Source organism: Myotis lucifugus, unplaced genomic scaffold (genome assembly GCF_000147115.1).
Source record: "Myotis lucifugus unplaced genomic scaffold, Myoluc2.0 scaffold_2, whole genome shotgun sequence".
NCBI classification, from domain to species: Eukaryota; Metazoa; Chordata; class Mammalia; order Chiroptera; family Vespertilionidae; genus Myotis; species Myotis lucifugus.
This window is the reverse complement of record NW_005871050.1, coordinates 30,169,741-30,190,631: the sequence shown is the minus strand read 5'-3', so window position 1 is coordinate 30,190,631 and position 20,891 is coordinate 30,169,741. Positions and strand designations below refer to the sequence as shown.

Below are 20,891 nucleotides of genomic sequence, written 5' to 3'. Positions count from 1 at the left end.
GATAAAAGAGCTATGATACATTTAAACAATGGAATACTCCTTGGCCATAAAAAAGAAGAAATTTTTGTCCTTTGTGACAGCAAGGATGGACCTAGAGAACATTATGCTAAGTGAAATATGCCAATCAGAGAAATACAAGTACCATATGATTTCACTCCTATGTGGAATTTAATTAGCAAACTGAACTAATAAGTAAAATAGAGACAGACTTATAGACAGAGAGCAGGCAGACAGCTATGGTTGGGAGGTGGAAGGATTGAGCAAAAAAAGAAAAAAGAAAGAACTTATGGACACTGACAACAGTTTGGTGATTGTTGGGATAGGGGAAAGCGGGGGTGGAGATGGAAGAGGGTATGGAGGGATAAATGGTGATGAGAAAAACTAAAATAAAATAAAGAAAAAAAGTTCAAATAAATAAATGAACAAATAAACAGATAAAACAGTCTTTGTTATTAGTTTGTTATGTTTGTAAGGAGAATTATGTGGTAAATAGTAAATATGGTTAACAAATGGGAAGTCAGACTGCAAGGGTGAAGGTGAATCTATTATGTACTTTTTTTATACACCTCTACATAACCTTTCACTCTTAACCTGTTTTTACAATGAACTTTTGTTACTTTCATAATTTTAATGTAATATGCTCTTTATTTGGATTTACATTTCCATGACTACAATGAAGTTGAACACATTTTCACATACTTATTCGTTACTTGTATATTTTTTTGTGAATTGCCCATTTATAGCTTTTGCTCATTTTTTTCAGAGTTTCTTTTTCTTTATCAACTTGTGGGAACTCCTTATCTATTAGTGACATTAACCATTTTGTTATGAATATTTTTCCAGGTCTATTGAATTTTTAAGGTGTTTTTTGTTGTTGTGTGTGTGTGTGTGTGTGTGTGTGTGATCTAATCCATCAGTCTTTTCACACAGCTCTTAAAACAGTAAGCTAGATCTATATGTTTTGATGTCTGTAACATATTAAGTGAAATAAATCAAGTTGCTGGCTAATATGTATAGTATGATCCTATCTGCTTAGTTTAAAATATAGAGGAAATATATTATCATTATGTATGTTTGCATAGACTTGTATGAGCAAAAATAAAGTTATAGAAAGAAAATCCAGACTGTTAACATTATCTCAGTGGTATGAGATGGAGAGGCAATTATTAATTTTTCTTTACACAACCCTATATGATTTGACTTGTGGCACCAAGTATATATGATTATTATAATTTTAAAAGATATAGTAAAATTAAAAATCTTAAATAATACCATCACTGTGCTTTCTGAATACTCCTTAGATGAGAATATATTCAATGTAAGGCAAGCACCACTCTCAAAGATTTCCCTTGGAAGCACTAGAAAAGGAATAATTATTGAATGTATTCCATAACTTATGAGTGGATGAGAAGCATAGTCATGTAGACATATTCCCAGAGGTTACACACTACCCCACCCAACACACACACACACACACACACACACACACACACACACACACGCTACCTGACCTTAAAGATCCTCTTTAATGTTTCAACACCACAATGAGAAAAACAGAAAAGATGAAAGTAGATACTTGCAGATTGTAATGAGAGTGTACTCTGCATGGTAACACTTAGGATATGGAGGAGGTTAAAGGGAGAGGAAAGGAGTGGTGGCAATGCTAGCATTGCTTGGCATTTGTCCCACATATAAAAATAGCTAGTTAAGTCTTTGCATTCTAGGGAGAACCAAGATGGCAGAGTACATAAATTCTGATACTCACCATCTCCCACAACCACATCAAAATTACAACCAAAATACAGAACAACTATCCCTCAGAACCACTTGAAATCTGGCTGAATGGAAGTCTTACAAGAAGAAAGCACATCAAGACTGGTAGGAGGAGCAAAGGTGCAGAACAGTCTGGTCCAACACCCACATGTTTGTTTGTTTTTTTAATTGGGAGGTATATCTAGGCTGCAAAGGCCTCCCGTGAGGAGCAAAGAGTCCCTTCCCCACATCAGACCCTTCAGCACAGGGTTCCAGTGCTGTGAAGGGAAGTCCCCATAACTTTGGGCTGTAAAAACTAATGGGGATTGTGGCTGAGTGACATGGAGGCTGCTGGAATTCCAAGCAGTTCCTCTTAAAGGGCTGGCTCACAGACTTACATGGACTTGCTCCCTCTGAGTTCCAGCTCTGAGGCAGCAACTTGTGGGGATCCAGGGACATATGAGGAGGAACTGGATTATCTGGCACTGGGGAAAGAACTCAGGGGCAGCTTTTTCCCAGACAAAAGTGCTGGCAGAAGTCATTGTTCCTATGTTGAGACCTCTCCTGTCATAGAAGAGACTGGCAGGAGCTATATCTGAGTTTCCATCAACTGGCTTTCACTATTTGCTCCACTCTGGTCATTCCCTGAGATCCTGCCACACCAAATTTTCACCCCACCCGAGCTGTTTGCAGCAGCTTTTCCTTATAATTGGCCTGTCCTGGCTCAGACTTCAGATTTTACTAAAATCTCTCAAACAAGCAGCAGCTGGCTTCAGCATGCCCCATTCCTCAAAACCCCACTGAAGCAAGTCCTGCTCCATAGGGCTGTCTCCTGCAAAGCAGCTCTTCCACTGTAGTCACAGCTGGTCCCACTGCCAATTGTCCTGGGGGGTCAATTCCTCCCATTGACGCCATCAGCAATCAAGGCTCAACTACAACAAGACTGTCTACACAACCTACACAGGGGAACACCTAGAGCAGTGGTTCTCAACCTTAGCTGCACATTAGAATCACCTGGGAATTTTTTAAAAATCCTGATTTCTGAGGGCCAGAAATCAGGATTTTAAAAAAAATTCCCAGATGTTTCTAATGTGCAGCCAAGGTTGAGAACCACTGACCTAGAGTGCCCAGCTCAAGTGACTGGGGAGGGTGAGCCAGTGGGCCCTACAGGGCACCTATTACACAAGGCCACTCTACCAATTCCAGGAGACATAGCAGTTTTATCTAATAAACTGAAAACACACACACACACACACACACACACACACACACACACAGGAAAGCAGCCAAAATGTGGAGAGAAAGAAACATGACACAAATGAAAGAACAGAATAAATATTCAGAAAGAGAAATAAATGAAATGAAAGCAAGCAAACTACTTGATATAGAGTTCAAAACAATGGTTATAAGGATGCTCAAGGATCTTAATGAGACTTCAAGGGACTTAATGAGACTTTCAAGGATCTTAGTGAGAATTTCAAGGAAATTAATGAGAACATCAAAGACATGAAAAAGGATCAGTCAGAAATGAAAGGCACACTAACTGAAATAAAAAATAATTTACAGAGATTCAAAGGCTCAAATCAGTGATTTGAATGATGAGGAAGCAAAAAACACCCAATCAGAAGAGCAAAAAGAAAAAAGAATCTAAGAATATGAGGATAGTGTAAGGAGACTTTGGGACAACTTCAAGCATATGAACATGTGCATCATGGGTGTGCCAGAAGGAGAAGAGAGAGAGCAAGATATTGAAAACCTATTTGAAGAAATAATGACAGAAAACTTCCCCTACCTGGTGAAAAAAATAGACTTACAAGTCCAGGAAGCACAGAGAATCCCATACAAGAGGAACACAAAGAGGCCCACACCAAAACAGATCATAATTAAAATTCCAAGGGCTAAAAACAAAGAGAAAATATTAAAAGCAGCAAGAGAAAATCAATTAGTCACCAGGGAGTGCCCATATGACTGTCTGCTGATTTCTCAACAGAAACTTTGCAGGCTAGAAGGGAGTGGCTAGAAATATTCAAAGTGATGAATAGCAATAACCTGCAACCAAGGTTACACTACCCAGCAAAGCTATCATTTAGAATTGAGGGTCAGATAAAGAGCTTCACAGACAAAAATAAATAAATAAATAAATACATAAATAAATAAATAAATAAATGAAAGGATTTCATCACCACCAAAACAGTATTACATGAAATGTTGAAGGGTATTCCAGAAGAAGAAGAGAAGAAGAAGAAGAAGAAGAAGAAGAAGAAGAAGAAGAAGAAGAAGAAGAAGAAGAAGGAGAAAATAAATACTTATCTATCAACAATTGAATCTAAAAATCAAAATAAATGAACAAGGAATCTAATGAAAAAATTAAACTGATGAATAAAATTAAACTGTTGAATAAAATAGAACCAAAGGCATGGAAACATGAAACAGACTGATGAATCTCCAAGGGAAGGGAGTGGGGTAGGGAAGTTATTAACCCCAAATCATATGCATATATTCATTATCTATGGGCACAAATAATAGGGTGGTGAAGGCCTGTGGTGGGGTGGGCACTGGTGGTGAAGGGGGGTTGTGAGGGGGAAGGGGGACATCTTTAATACTCTCAACAATAAATATTTTTTTAAAAAAATTGAAAAGTTTTACATTGTAACCAAGTATAGCATTTGTTCTGTGACTTTATATAAAATGTAATTCCATGGTTGTGACTTGTCCTTAAGTTTGAAACAGAATAGCCATATTTTCTGGGTAAATAGTTGGACCACAAGATATAGGGGGAAATAATGGTATTTGCAAATGTCTCAGAATTGGAAAGATTTAGAATTATCTTATTTCAATCTATTTCACATCTATGAGTTCTTTGTACAACCAGGGCAGATGACCATCTCATCTCCACTTGAAATATTTCCATTTAGACTTCTCTCTTTTATACAACATCTAATTCTTTGCGGTGATAATTATGAGTGCTCTTCCTTAATTGTTATGGGTTTTACCTTTTTGGAACCTCTATGTATCCATCCTTCTTTATGATTTCTCATTAAAAATAAATGAAGATAGCTACTCTATCTCCCCAACTAAGCCTTTTCTTCAAAAGGCTATATATCACAAATGTATAAATTACATGATTTCTAAATTATTCACTATTCAACTTTCCCTAGTTTGGTAACTGTTTAATGTGTTTAAAATGTAATACTTTGAAATAATCTCTCCTCTTCAGATGTCTTGGCATAGAATGCAATTAAATAACTGTCCTTTGTTTATATATTTTACTGGTCTTTCTTGTATCACTGCAATACTAGATTAAAATCACCTTTTCTTTTCTTTTTTGTAGCAATTATGTGTTGTATTAGTTATCTATTGCTACATAACAAGTCACCTCAAAACTTAGCACTTTAAAACAACAAACATTTATATTGTCACACAGTTTCTGAGAATCAGGAATCCAGAAGAAACTAAGCTGGGTACTTCTGACTCAGGTACTCTCTTCAGGTTGCAGTCAAGTTGTCATCCAAGACTGCAGTCATCCAAAGACCTAATTGGAGATGGAGGATCTGCTTCCAGGAGGGCTCACTCATATGGCTGTTGGCAGGAGGACTCGGTTCCTCACCACATGGGCTTCTCTTTAAGTGTCTTCATGACATGGCAGCTGGCCTACCCCAGAGTGAGGGATCTAAGAGAGAGAGCAAGACAGAAGCCAGATATATTTTATGTCCCTGACCTTGAAGTCACATATCACCACTTTTGCCATAATCTATTGGTCACACAGAAAATCCTGATGTAATGTAGGAAAGACTTTATAAAGGTATCATGAATACTAGGAGATAGAGATCATTGGGCGCCATCTTGGAGGCTGGTTACCACATGTGTAGGATACTTATTTCTCATAGCTGCAAAATTATAAATTGCATTTCCTTTTAATGTTCTAAAATTTCAAACCAGAAATTTATTGGTTTTTTTATTCATTTTTTTTGTTAATTCTCACCTGATAATATTTTTTCCATTGATTCTTAGAGAGTAAAAGGCAGGAGTAAGGGAGGGGAAAAGAGAGAGAGAGAGAGAGAGAGAGAGAGAGAGAGAGAGAGAGAGAGTAAGAGAGAGAGAAACCTGGATGTGAGAGAGACACATCAATTGGTTGCCTCCCATACATGTCCTGACTGGAGATCGAACCCAAAACCCAGCTATGTGCAAACAATGAGCTACACCGGTCAGGGCTATTACTATTTTTGAATTGAATTTATTGAGGTGACATTGATTAGCAAAACCATATAGGGTTCAAGTGAAAAACATAATAAAACATCACCTGCACACTTCAAAGTGTGCTCATTGCCCTAAGCCAGTGGTTGGCAAACTGTGGCTCGCGAGCCACATGTGGCTCTTTGGCCCCTTGAGTATGGCCATAAAGTTTCAATCACACTGTACGTGTGCGCCCGCACGTGGTATTTTGTGGAAGAGCCACACTCAAGGGGCCGCAGTTTGCCGAACACTGCCCTAAGCAAAGACTTTTTCCCATTCACACATTCCCTCCCCTTACCCACCTCTACCTAGCTCTCTATCACCATACTGTTGTCTGAGTCTATGTGTTATCTATCCTATCTAATAATAGACAAAGTTTGAAATTGACCATACCTTCGCTACGCCTCCCATTGACTAATCAGCGAGATATGCAAATTAACCACCAACAAAGATGGCGGTTAATTTGCATACGTAGGCGCGAAGCGGGGGAGCGAAGACTGAAGGCGGCTCCGACCAGAGCAGCGAGGGCTGTGAAGGCAGCTCCGGTTTTCCTCCGGCACCCAGGACCCAGGCCTATTGCATGAATCTTTTCGTGCAACAGGCCTCTAGTATATATATAAAAGCCTACGTGATCCTTATGACAGAACAACCGGAATGACTGGTCACTATGATGCACACTGACCACCAGGGGGCAGACACTTAATGCAAGAGCTTCCCCCAGCCCGCAGGCTCCAATTGCCAATGGGGCCTGCCGGCCAACCTCCTGGTCCCTCTTCCCGGCCAGCAGGTCCTGATCGCCCAATCAGGGCTGGGTCCCAGGCTGGGACAGAGAACCAGGGGTGGGTGGCAGTGAATGTGGGCAGCGAGGGAAGGAAGGAGGGGAGGCAGGGTGGCAGGGAACCGTGCAGGGGTGGTGCATGGGCAGTGAGGGAAGGAGGAGGCAGGGAGTGGGGAGGCAGGGAACCTGATCGGCCCTGATCGTGGACAGGCCTAGGAACCCCATCTGTGCATGAATTTCATGCACCAGGCCTCTAATTATATATATATATATATATATATATATATATATATATATATATATCCCTTCACCTTCTTTAAAGTTAAGTTTCTTCTTATGTTCATGGAATTGATTTTTCTTTTTAAACTTAGGTGCAAAGTTTTACATTTATATCTATAAAATGTCATCTGGTTGGTTTAGGCCTATAATTCCAGGCTCTGGCAGAGACTGATTATCTACAGAATGGCCCTACTGCTTTAATGCCATAGCCCATGCCAAAGGGAATACAAAGGGCCATAAGCAAAAACAACAGTTGGAACAAGGCAGCCAAAAGTCAGTAAGAACTGGCTTAAATATGTGCTTTTACTTTGCCCCATTTTAGTTTGCCCCCTGCCTCCCTTTCCTAACCCCCTGATCATTCATCATTCTAGCTTCCTGTCAGCTCCAGTCACATCTCTAGTTTGATCTTCTCAGCTTATCTGCTTCACTGCCTCCCAAATATATGCCTAATTTATTATTTCCCTCCTCTACCCTGTTCTGGCCTTGGGACACTTTCCTTTGAACTAACCCTCTCAGCCCAAATCACTTTCCTAGCTCTACTCCCTTCTTGTTCCAACCTTGGAGTACCATACCCAAGAAAAATACTGTCAACCTATATATTAAAAATTCTAGCCAATTTTGGTTAATCAACAAAAGGCATATGCATGTCTTTCATGTTTTCACCTAAATCATTGATAAATAAGTAGAACACAGAGCTAAAAACAGAAAATCTGTATCATGTTCCTTTGAGAGTTTCTGTCCTTAGGATTCTATTTATTTTTCTCTCTAAATTTTAACAAAACTGTTTTTTACTTTTTTTAAAAATGTGTTTTATATATATTTTTAGAGAGAGAGGAAGTGAGAGGGAGAGAGAAAAAAATATTGATGTGAGAGAGCAACATCAATTGGTTGTTTCCCGTCATCCCAACCAGGGATTGAGCCCACAACCTGGGTATCTGCGCTGACCAGAAATCAAACTCATAACCTTTTGGTGCATGGGACAACACTCAACCAACTGAAACACACTGGCCAGAGAAAACCTGATTTCTTACATCATAGAGAGTGACACTATCTACAGTAATACATGTGGCTAACAGCCACATGTCTATATAAACTTAAATTTGCCTAATTCAAATTAAATAAAATTTAAAATTCAGTTAATAAGCAGTAGTAGCAATATTTCAAGTACTCATCTTCATGTTTCCTAGGGTTATCATATTGAACATGCAAATATAGAACATTTTAACCACCTCTGAAAGTTTTATTGGACAGTGAGTGCTACTCTCAAGTGCTCAGCATAACTTTACTATTATATGAATACTAAAAGGTCTCTCTAATTTTCTATTGATACATTATTCAATTGTTTTGTTCAGCTGGTCATCAATAGGCCTGTCCAGCCCATGTTGTCTATCTTGTCTAAGAGGATATATTATAAGATCCTTTGCTGAAATAAAATATACACTGAGTGGCCAGATTATTATGACCACCCCATCAGTACTTCGTTGGGCCACCTTTTGCCTTCAATACTGTGGTGATTCTTCTTGGCATTGACTCCACGAGATGTTGAAAGGTGATGCGAGGAATCTGACACCATGCCTGATGAATAGCACTGTCCAGTTCTGTGAGATTTGATGGTTGTGGAACCAGCTGCCTGATGGCTCTTTTAACTTCATCCCACAAATGCTCAATTGGATTGAGATCTGGTGATTGTGGGGGCCACCTAAGCAAGGTAAAGTCTCCTTCATGTTCTTGAAACCACTCCTGCACAATATAAGCACCATGGCATGGCACACTGTCTTGTTGGAAGAAGCCATCTCCATTGGGATATGCCATCAACATGATAGGATGAACTTGATCAGCAATGATACTTAGGTATGTTGTGCTATTCAGACATTTATAATGGTCTGGCCCTCTAGCAACTTCAATCAAAGTGATATCCATCCTGCTTATATGATGTATTCTTTTCTACATAGATGAATAATTACTTAAAGTTCAGTGCTACTTTTTCTTCTTTGAGTTTTCTCTCTTTTCAAAATATGCACTCTCTAGTTGTGGACTGCTAATCACAACTCTCATTTTCTCAAGCCTTAGTGATATTATGGAGATTACACACATGCACACACACACATTTCTTCTATTTTCTCCTTTTTTAATGCATTAAGGTGACACTGGTTAACAAAATGATATAGGTTTTAGGTGCACAATTCTACAAAACATCACCTGTACACTGTGTTGTGTGTTCACCACTCTAAGTCATTCCTTTCATCACCATTTATTTCCCCATACCCTCCTCCTCCACCCCCACTCCACCTCTCCCCAGCAATTACCACACTGTTGTCCCTATCCATATGGTTTTTCTCTTCTTTATTAAATTCTCTATAAATCATGCATTCAGGGTCAAATACAAATTTTGTTGGACCTGAAGCTTTTATAATTTGGGAAGCTCACTTCAAAAGAGAAACGTAAAATTGTCAGTACAGAATTATTATGGTCACTCCCAGGCCCTTGGAAGTGCACATGAGGAAACTTGAGGAATAAGATTCGTTAGTATAAAAATAAATATTTTCCTGTTTGTATTTGTGCTGGATGAGGGAGGGTGGCTAACCTGCAGTTGTTAGGTTTAGAATTCCAGGACAAGGATAGTATGGCCTCCAAAGAAAGAAAACATTGAGAAAAAAAGGAAGCCCCATTACTGAAGTTAGAAATGTATCTGACTTTTGGTTTAATTTTCCTGTTTCAGTTATCTCTATAAAACAATTGTCTTTTTATAGGGTAGCATTCCAGTTTTCAACATCAACAAAACCTATGCTCAGCTAGGATCCGATTTCCCAGGCCCCATTTTAGAAACAAGCATAGCTCAAATCCATGCCGAGCTTAAGAACATTCCATAACAAGTGACAGAAGCTTTGCAAACTATGGTCAGAAGGCATATTTCATGACCTTTAGCCTGAGAAACATCAGGTGGCTTGTTGCTTTGTCCCCAGAAGAGTGGTACATAAAAAAAAATCAAAAGGAGTGGTGGTGAGTGTTGGGGACTATGGCAGAAATCCTACAGTTGCAAAGATGTCTCCATAAAGAAGAAGGAAAGCCTTAAGACAGTCCTTTAGTCCAGTGGTTCCCAAAGTATGTTCCTCCCTCTATGGTTCTTAACCTTCTGGCCCTTTAAATACAGTTGCTCATGTTGTGACCCAACCATAAAATTCTTTTCGTTGCTACTTCATAACTGTAATGTTGCTACTGTTATGAATCGTAATGTAAATATCTGATATGCAGGATGGTCTTAGGCGACCCCTGTGAAATGGTTGTTCAATCACCAAAGGGGTCGCGACCCACAGGTTGAGAACCACTGTTCTATAAGGAATTCCTGTGTCTCTTTCAGATAAGCTGTTCTAGTCCCTCACAGATATACTGGTAGGTATTGGACTGGAATGTTCTCAGTCACAAATGTGTGAAAATATATTTTCAAGAAGATTACTATATAAACTTATTTCACTATTCCCACCAAAGACCAGTAATGCAGCCAAGAAAATTTGTCCTAATAGAAGTTTGAATAAAACTCATTTTTATTTATTTTTATTTTTGAAACTCATTTTCATACATGAGGTGTCAAGGTAGAAGAAAAAGAATAAATGACAGAACTTTTGATGTGTTTAAGTGCTTAATAATATTTAATGAATCATTTTATGAGATTCATTTTAAAAGTGTCTAATACATATTGCCAATCATAAGTACATAAATGAAGAAAAAGCAGCCTAGAATCTTTTGAATCTATATTTTTCACAACATACACATGCTCTTGCATTATAGTTTCTCCATAATATGGTGATTAGTAATTTATATGAAAAAATTAATATACAGTTATTTGTATACAAAGACAAAAGTACTGATTTTTGAGTTGTTTTTGCAAAATGGTTGGCTGGCTATCAAGGGCCAAACAGTGGAGGGATGTACACTGGCCCTCTGGAGGATAAAACTTATAACCTTGGCCCCATGTCTACAGTACACCTACCATTTAACATCTTAGTTCTGCTAAGCACCATTGCTCAAAAACACAGTCTCCTTCAAGTCTTCACTGAATAAAATTTGTTCTCAGCCAAAACACTCTCTGGAAGGAATGGGAATGGATTTTAATATTTTTAAAGCATTGAAATTTCGGGGGGGGGGTCCTCTGGAACTTTCTTAAGCTTAAAATCCATTTTTCCCTGTGAGGTGATCCACTTAGTAATCTCTGCTTAGGCAGGTCACTGACTACTCTTAGGCTAAAACTGGGTTCCATTTCTTTTTATAAAGCTCTTGTTATTTCTGTTGGGAGGGCTTGAATGCTGAAAGGGGGAAAGGGGAACTGGATAGCTCAGGGGCCTAGCTAATGTCATCTGATCTCACTTACCCTGAGGCTTTTTTGAATTTGGCTCCTCTTCACACAGTCTCAAAATATGCACCAGCTCTTCAACAGTCATTGACAAGTGGGCTCTGGAGTCAGACTGCCTGAGTTGGAAGCCAGGCTCCTCCAATAACTAGCTGTGAGGGTTTAAAAAGGGTACTTCATCTCTCTGTGCCTCAATTTCCTTGCCTATGAAATGGAGTTAATTAAGAACTTAGAATAATTTTTGACAAAATTAAATTAGATAATATATACAAAACACTTAGTCCAGAATATATAGCAAGTACTTAATAAGTTTTAGCTATTAAAAAATACCAACAAATGTTACAAAGCACGCAGGACCTTAAGATAACAGAATGGAATGGAGGAAAGGGGGATGGATTAAATAGGGGGCATAGAGTGTTGGTATAGAAATTAGTTCTGGGTAAAACGCAATCTAATAAATTCCTAGACTCTGGATGGACTAGGGTTATTTTCATGCAGTTTGGGGTCAAGAAAGAAAGAGAGAGAAAAATAAAACTTTGGAAAAGGAGAGGGGAAGTGATGGTTGTGGGGTGAAGGGAAAAGAAGTCCTGAAGTTGGAAAATAAGTGCCCTTGGGGGCCATCTATTTGCTTTCTGGTCTGCTGTCTGGACTGACCTTCTCCAAGTGGGCCACAAAAATCCCCATAATGAAAGTTCACAAAGCAAAATTTCCATGCCCCTCCATGCTTCCATTTTCATTGAAAATATTAATAACTTTAAAAATGTGAAGGTTTCCTGTCACATTCTGGTCAAACCTAATTGTGGCTAATCCCTATGGAGTCACGAAGCTGCTAGCCTCCCATAGAGCCTTGCAACTAGAGCCACTGATATAGCCTGGATTTTTTTTTTCCTGGTTTGGACTTGTCCCCTTAGACAGGCTAAAACAGTCTCTGCCATCCTCAGTCTGGGGCATTTCCCCACATCCTACCTTCAGCAAACCGCATTGTCAAAAAGAAAGTCTTAACTTATTAATATGTCTTCCATTTAGCAAAGAGGGTCTCAGAGTTCCTTTAAACGTTGTATTTCTTGATTCGATGTCTTAATTTCTAAAAAGTAGGTGTGTATATAAAAGTATAACTTTCTATTAACTATCTCACCTGCCTACCTGTAGATATGAAATGCTATTTTCAGACTCACATTTTGCAAGATCCATAAGAGTTTTACCAATCATCTAGGGCAGTGGTTCTCAACCTTGGCTGCACATTAGAATCACCTGGGAATCTTTTTAAAATGCTGATTTCTGGGCCTCATCCTCCAGAAATTGTTTCTTTGCTACTAATGTTGTGGCCCCACCCCATAACAAAGAAACAGAATTTCCAGAGGATGGGGCCCAGAAATGAGCATTTTAAAAAGATTCCCAGGTGATTCTAATGTGCAGCCAAGGTTGAGAACCACTGCTCTAGGGATTCTTAAACTGTGTTTTAAAGGGGCAAGGTTTTGTGCGGTGGAGTTGTCAAGATTTGAATTCTTGGAAATACGATTTCTGTATGGCTCACATCATATTTGAATTAACATAAGAATTTGATCCAGAACACCCGAATTTCTTTTTGTGGAGGGGTGGTAGTTGGTTTTCTCCACACCCATTAACAGGAATTTTTATTTATTTAGCGAGACCTGATTCCTCACACAGGCTGTGGTGATTACAGAGATTAATGAGTCTCAGAGTTTAAGGAATGTAAAGAGGTCAAGCTCGGAAGTGATAGAGATACAAAGTAAACAAAATCCACCAATATAGAGAAAAAGTTAGAAGCATGGGTCAGAAATGGTGAGCTCCGGGTCGTTGGGAAAAAATTATGTAGGTAAATCTTCCTAGAGGAGATAGAAATTTCTTAATAAAAAGGAAAGGAAAAGGAAGCGAACCCCCCGCATCACATTTCTACTCCCGAGTGGGAATGGTCTGTGAGCTCCAGGGAAAGTAAGCAGCTTCGGGACATTTTTCTAAAGTGCTCTTTGCAAGTGCAAGTGCTTGGAAATTGTTTAGTTTTACACACAGAATCCTTTTCCCATAAAGCCTTCAAAAGAAGCCTCACTTCTCAAGGGTGAATTGCGTTTAATCAGATTATTTAAACCGTGTCTCAGACCTCCTGCACTTTGTGGGAGAATGGAGGCGAACAGCCTGGGCGCCTGGAAACATTTTTGCAACAAATGAGCAAATGAATGAAACCCGGCCAGAAAGCTGGAGACCAGGAAGGACGCAGGGACTTTTTATGTGCATTGTGAGCGCGGGGAACTGCAAACTTAAGATCTGGGTAGCCTGGGCTTCAGGGACTCAGACAGGCTCTCTTAATCTCCAGCACCTGTAACAGGTGCGGTTCCGACTGAGTGGCCAGGGGCTGGTACCAACTAACTGGGTCCATAAGAGATGCGGCCCGCCTCAAGGCGATTTCACACTGGTCCTGTTCACACTGCAGTGCCCTGAGCTAGAGGCTTTAAAAGCCGAGCTGTGGTGGATTTGGTGCTCTCTATCCGCCTGCAAAGGGTCTCTCCTAGGTCTGATCCCTGTGCCATTGGCAAAACATTTCCTTATCTAATGATGAGTCTTTGCAATAAAAGGAGCAATGAAGTCAGAGGAGCAGAAAGAGGAAATAGACAACTAGAAAAGTTGCAAGCGTTTCCTAGGAAGATTGGGGCGCGGGCTGTTTGAACTGTGGCAGTGCTGTGGGGCCCAGACTGGGAGCTTTGCAGATTGGGACCGGTTTTCCAGGGCTGGCAGCTGCCTTGAAAAAGTTTCCTGTGGAACACTCTCCAGCGGGGGCGGGGGCGGGGGCGGCGGGGGTGGCGGGCGCAGCAGTGGACTTGGGAGGGAGCAGGAGGGCGGGGGAGGCCTTGAGGGGCTGGCTCGCAAACCGTTATAGTCCTTCAGCACCTCCCTCTTGCAGTACACCCCTCCCGCCCCCAGCCCTCCTCCCTGCCGCGCGCGGCTGCCCACCTGGGGACCTGACGCTGCACCAATCCCCTTCGAGCTGCTCAGGGGACAAGTGGGGGGGGCACCTCCTTGCACCGCCCCCCTCCCCACCCTGAAAGAGGCGCACTCTGCCCGGGCAGACACTGCGCTCTCGCCAGAGGAGCACTCCTCTAGTTTCTTGGTCTTCCAGACGGAAGCTCAGGCTCTTCTCTCACCTTAGCCAAACTTGCTTTCCCGCCTCTTAAACTCAGACTTCCCTCCACTCCTAGCTCTTTTCCCTCCACTTTCCCCTCTTTTATCTCCCACACCACAAATCCCCTATTCCTTTCCCCCACTCTTTCCCTTCCCCCTACCTCCCCTCCCCTTTCAACTCCTTTACTGCTTCCTCCTCAAACACCTAAAGTGTGCCTAGATTCGTCAGTCGCCCACTCCTGTTCCACTGGAAGCCATGGCGGGACCTGGGGGTTGGAGGGACAAGGAGGTCACAGATCTGGGCCACTTGCCGGTGAGTAGAAGAGACCCATCGCCCCCCAAATTGCTCTCTTCTTTGGGTTCTGAACATCCGGGAGGGCACCGACGTCCAAAACCTAGGCTAGGCTGTAATTTCCACAGGACCACTGGTGCGGGAGGGGACCCTGAGAGCAAGTTTTTGGAAAAGGCGCCCCCTGGACACCAGAGCAGCGCCAAACTCAAGGAAAGGCAAAGGTACCAGGGATTATGGAGGAGGGAGAATTGGCAGAGGTTATGCGGACCCTAAACAGTGGACGTTTTCTAAACGTGGCCCACGTTGTCTAGCGACTTTCCTGTACCTATCCAAGCTGCGCTCCAGGAGAGGCCAAAGAGGGCAACTTAGTGTGGCTTCCCAAAAGCACTCCTTTCTGTCACCCCGATGCCCCGTCGTGGTTTCCTTCTTGTTTTGCCAGAGAAGATGCCCACTCTCAGACTGACCTTTACTTGTAGGTGACAGCGGGCTAAAAAATTAAAGCTTTGGAGTTTCACTTCTCTTGCTTTCTAAAAGCACTTTGTAAAACCTTCTTACTCTGCCAGGGCACTGTTCCCGATTCAGTATTGTGGGAGAAAAGAACTCGACGCCTCTTGAAGAAGTGAATTCTGCACGCTGCAATTTAAAAACAAAAGTATTGCACTCACTAGCTAACCAGATTTTCTCATGGTTTTCGTTTGTGAATTCCTTTTTCCGATTGCTCAGCTTTCTTCCAAAGTTGTAATTGATTGGTGAGCTATTATCGCCATCGTTATTACCAGACTTATTATTTTAGCAGCACCGTTTATTTCATTGGCATCTGGTTTCTGGCAGATACTGGATCCCACCCAAATTCGTTTTTTAAGTTCTCTTTTTAGATTGGCATTTCACTCGCACCCTCTCTTGAATGCGAAGGGCCCCTGGATTCTGAAAGGGAATAAGCTTGCATGTGCTGGAATGATCCCCAGGCAACTGTAGTTCAGGCCTGCTTGCTTTGGGGAAAGCTAAATATTAACCTTGAGGTTATAGGACTATTCAAGGACGCAGTGCCTCAATTTTATTCATATTTGGCATTTAAAAATTGTCTCCTTGATGGTGGCAGACACTTGTCTCCCTCAAAAATAGGACATTCCCCCAAACCTCAGCTCTATAATTTTACACTATAATGGTGTGGAGCAGAAGGTGATGCACATGAATAACATTTTAGCAAATTGTTATTAGCCTTTAAATAAACATGCTGAATTACAAATATTAGCATTGTGGTTATTGGTGCAGCTTCATAAGACAAAGTCACAGAATTTTAAATCTTTTTTCCATCCTGCATGTACCCAGTGCATGCATGAATATGGAGGCTTCAATTGGTAGTTTCCTTCCTGAACAGAACTTTCATATTCCGACTAGATTTGCTCCCAAGAAAAGGTGTTAAACAAACGAATGAAATATAACCCTCCTCCAACATTTTCTGTGTATGGTGGGAGAAAGAGGAAAAAAAAAAAGCAAACTAGGGCAAATATGTGAAACTACACATGGGGCAACTGAAATAATCTCATTCTAAAATTGACCAAAGAGCGGAATAGGAAGGACCTCATGGAAATAATAGAGCAAGGAATTCCAAACCCAAGGAAAAAGAAGGAAAAAAATGTATTGCCACAAAAAGGGGGGCGGGTAGCTCAGACTAGCTGACCTGGTCATGGCCCCAGAACATAAGAACTTGGTGAGATTGGAGGAGATAAGGAGAAAGGCTGTAATCTTTACATTGCAGTCCAGTGGAATATTAGTTTTCTGAGGGTTAGTGGTGGTGTGGAGGGGGAAAAGACAAGGAATTGGTTTTTAATGTAGGAGAGGGATAAGACACAAAACCAAGCATTGATATTTGGCCTTATTTTATAGACTTCATGAAAGCCTCATAAAGTTCTTAACTTCTGACAATTTCTAAATTTTTATTATACAGGAGTAATTTTATAACTCATTTTGAAGGTCTCCATAATCTGAACAAGTTATGCATAATTATGCTCTCTCCTCAGACATCTACCTCTAAACCCTAAAAAATCTAGGAGAAAAGTAGCACCCCTTTTACAATTTCTTGTATGTCAAATTTTTAGAGATGTGAAAAGTTCACTGTTAATTTGGTCACTGGGTCATTGTTTTTTAGTGATTTAGGATTTCTTTTCATTAGACTTATTTCCTGAGTCTCTGAAGAAGGAATAAAAGTAAATGAAAAGGTCAAGCATTATCTAATTTAGCTCTTTGGAAATTTGCATTTTGATGAAAAGATGATAAAGTAAGAAAAAACCCTGTATGTGATGGGAACCCTTTCAATAATTATCCTCAATGGGACATATATGAAGGTTAGAAAGTTGGCACCTGTCACCACCAAGTATACCAATTTGGAAACTACCGTGTAATGGGGGGTGATTCAGACCTTAGAGTTTCACATTGATAAAAAAAAAAATCTTGCAGAGTATAGAATAATTAAATATAGATCTAGATTAAAATTGATATGTTATGTCCTTTGCTGGGCTGGCCAGCTAAATAACCATAGGACACAAAACCTTGAGAGAGGTCAAGCTTCTGTGCAAAATGGGATTTAAAGAAAGTGGTGGAAGGTTTTTTGTATTTTTGTTATTATATAGATATTATTTTAAAACTGAAAATAGTAAGCAAGAGTGAAAGCAGGAGAGGGGTGAGGGAATTGTATAACTTATTTTGCATGATACCCTACAGTTAGATACATACAGAGTCAACATAATAACCAGAAAAGGACAAGTCAACTATATTTTTGTCTGTTAATTATTGGGTGATGTAATTTTTTCTGATTGATTATTGAATAAATATCTCATATAGATGGCAAAACAAAAAAGTACAGAGACTTGTGGTTTGTGCTTTCTTTTTGAAAAAATTTCAACGCTATCTATATCTATATCTATATCTAATCTATAATCTATATCTATATCTATATCTATCTATGTGTGCATGTATTTTTTTCCACCTTGCTTGCCAGCAATACTTGAAGTTCTATCTATCTATCTATCTATCTATCTACCATCTATCATCATCTATCATCTATCTATCATCTTTTCTTCTTAGAATGCCTATGTCACTCAATCTTTGGGACTGGAAACTATTTCTTCATCTCCAAATCTGGCATGTCTTCACTATAATAGTCGCCTTTGCCTTATGTGTCCGGTATGGTAATGACATTCCTCATGGCTGTGGCCTTGGTATTTGACACTGCCATGTGTAGTCCTAATCTATATTGGGGTCAGGATTAGACAGGCCTGGAGGACAGTAGTGGCAGAGGTGATCTGAAATAGCACATGATCCAAGAACTGTATTTGAATTACATTAGGTTTATATTTAAATATAAATCCCAGCTCTCCCAGTCTTCCACAGCCCAGAACAAACCTGTTTTCCCCACTCAGTCATGAGAACCTTCCCACTTTATTAAGTCCCTTAGCCTCCTGGTTTGAGGCAGTTTTACTTTCTTGTCCACAAGTATTGAAACATTCAGGATAGCCTTCATTACATCTTCTAGAGCATCGCCCCAGCATGACACTGTATTTCTTCAATCTATTTTCTCAGTCTTATTTTCCAGTTTCTAGAACAGTGGATTTTATCTTAATGTACTAGAATGGTACATAAGAATCATCTGGGGATCTTAAAACTCATCCTCAGAGATTCCAATTTCATAATTCCATGGTAGGGACAAGGAATCTGTGCATTTTAAATAAAATTTTCTACATGATTCTCATGTAGTGAGAGTTTATGTAGTCCACAGTTTGTGAAACACTGGTCTAGAAGAAGAGATTATTTTTCTAAGTTTTCAACTTGAATTGCGAAGCCCATTTCTCCACCTATCTCTGAAACTTACTCTGGCACTTCCAGTGTTATATCTGCTATTTTCAGGTTCTCTCTCTATAAAGACTTTTCATAAAATTGCTATGTTTCATATTTAAAACAAAAGAAGGAAAACCTCAGCTGTTCATTCTAGGTACTGTGCAATCTCTTTCCTTCCTCTAGCTCTCTGACTACTGGAATGTGTTCACTAGGTCTGCTTCATTACTGCCCTAAATCAGAAATTTATTGTTACCCATAATGACCACTTAATGGTTCCCTTTTGTTCTTAATTTAATTTCTGCCTTATTTGGTTCTGTCAATCAGCTTCTGTTTCTGAGTCTCTTATATAACCAGTAAACAGTGCCGTCTAGTGGTCCTTTTTCTTCCTGCTACCCCCACCCCTGCCCTTAATAAAATTATCCATCAAAGTGCTTCTTCTTTCTTCTCTGCTTGAATTCAGAAGACAGAAACAAGTCTTCCAAATGCTAGGTGTCAGGGGTGCAAACAGTCCAGGACTTTTAAATTGTAATAGATAAATTACATAAATAGAAAAATCCAGCAAAGTATAAAGTATTTGCCCAACATTTTATGGTTAAAAATATTTTAATAATTTATTTTGAAAAAAATTACAAATTGGAGTTTCTTAATTACTTTTTTTTCACCAAATGGAACACCAAAGCATACCAAACCACCAAATAACCTCCAAATTGATATAGCAGTCATAGAAATAAAGATCTTTCCTCTTCTGCTTTTCTTATCTTGGCGTGGTAGAGCAGAAGAGAGGACCAAGTAATTATGGAGACCCCTCTGATATAGACCTTTTTAATTTTACAGTAGTAAATTAAAAAAAGAGATTCATTTTTAATGCTTCCTTCCTTTGCGGGCCCAGAATAAACTATTTTCTAATTATAATTAAGTGAAAAATTTGATATAAGAAAGTAAGTAATATTACCCTGGTAATTAAAATATTTCTTTTTCCCCCAGTTTGACAGTCATTTAGTCTTGAAAGATACTAGTATAAAGATGGGGAATGAAAAATATTCTATAAAACTAATGAAAAATACTCTTAGAATAGAGTAGAACATTATGCTGAGATGCCTTTAAGAACAAGAGAAAAACATTTAAAAACTTTTTTTTTATTAAATGTGAGCATGAAGAGAATTAAGATGTTTTGGTCATTTGTGAGCAAGACAATTTTTCTATACAACATGAGTATAAATAAAGTAAGACTCACAAGAATTCCACAGGCATTTTATTGTCCCTGTCCATTTCCTTGGTGCCTTTTTTTGAGTAATTAGATGCCTGAATTCAAAATTTATGAGCAAGGTACTTATGTCATTGAGAGGTAAAAAAAAGGGGTGGATTACATAAATTTAAGATATTTTCAAAGATACAGAAAATAAAGTTCAGCTAAAATGCAGCCTTAACTATAACAAAGAATGGTTTTCCAATAGTAATCAGTTAATATATTTGATTTTTTTGACAGATGGCCCAATGCTCTTTCTCTATAATTGATAATTTCTAATATAAATCCCTCATTGATATCCTTCAAAGAAATATGCTAAAGTAATAAAATCTTCAAGTCAAACCCTAGCAACTCCTCTGTTGGTTAACTTTTTTCCATAAAAATTTCAGTGAGTTATAACAAGAGTGATATGCTTAATATCATGGCCACTATAACAATATACATTTACTTCTCTTGAATCCTCAAAATTAATATTTCAAGAAACTTTTGAATTTTCATTGTGAGTATATTCCTTGAACTGTTTGTTTATAATGATACAGTGCATATTGTGACATTGATTTTGATGGTGACTTTAAGAAAGCAGGCTGCTGTTTTCTATAACAACAGTTTATCAATTCAGTGGAAACATCTGGATTTTAGAATGTTGGAATCTTAAATTTTTTCTTACAAGATTTTAGAGCTAGAGCTGGAAAATCACCTAACACAGCACCTTTATTTTATATATGTGAAAAGTAAGTCCTGAAGAAAGTAAATAACTTAGCCAGAGTCATATAGTTAATTAATGGCAGAGCTAGGGCTAAAACTCCAGTCTCCTGACTCTATCTAGTTGAATACTTCTTGACTGAAGTAATCCCATAATTGTGTCATTTTCCTATGATAGTTTTGCTAGATTATATAAATATCACACCAGTTTAAAGGAGTCTATAATTTCAGTATATACAGTGTATATATTCAATAGTTTTTCTATTTAGCTCACATTTGTCACAGTAATAAAAAT

At 39.2% G+C, this 20,891-nt stretch overlaps 1 protein-coding gene across 1 annotated transcript in view; it reads left to right on the top strand.

Annotated features, from left to right (window-relative positions):
- Window positions 1–14,778: 14,778 nt before the first annotated feature.
- The window catches only part of NRK (Nik related kinase), a 168,896-nt gene continuing 162,783 nt past the window's right edge, over window positions 14,779–20,891 (top strand). Inside the window, exon 1 of the mRNA XM_023756920.1 lies at window positions 14,779–14,835. Within this exon, the coding sequence (XP_023612688.1) occupies window positions 14,779–14,835 (57 nt within the window). The remainder of the gene's footprint in view (window positions 14,836–20,891) is intronic.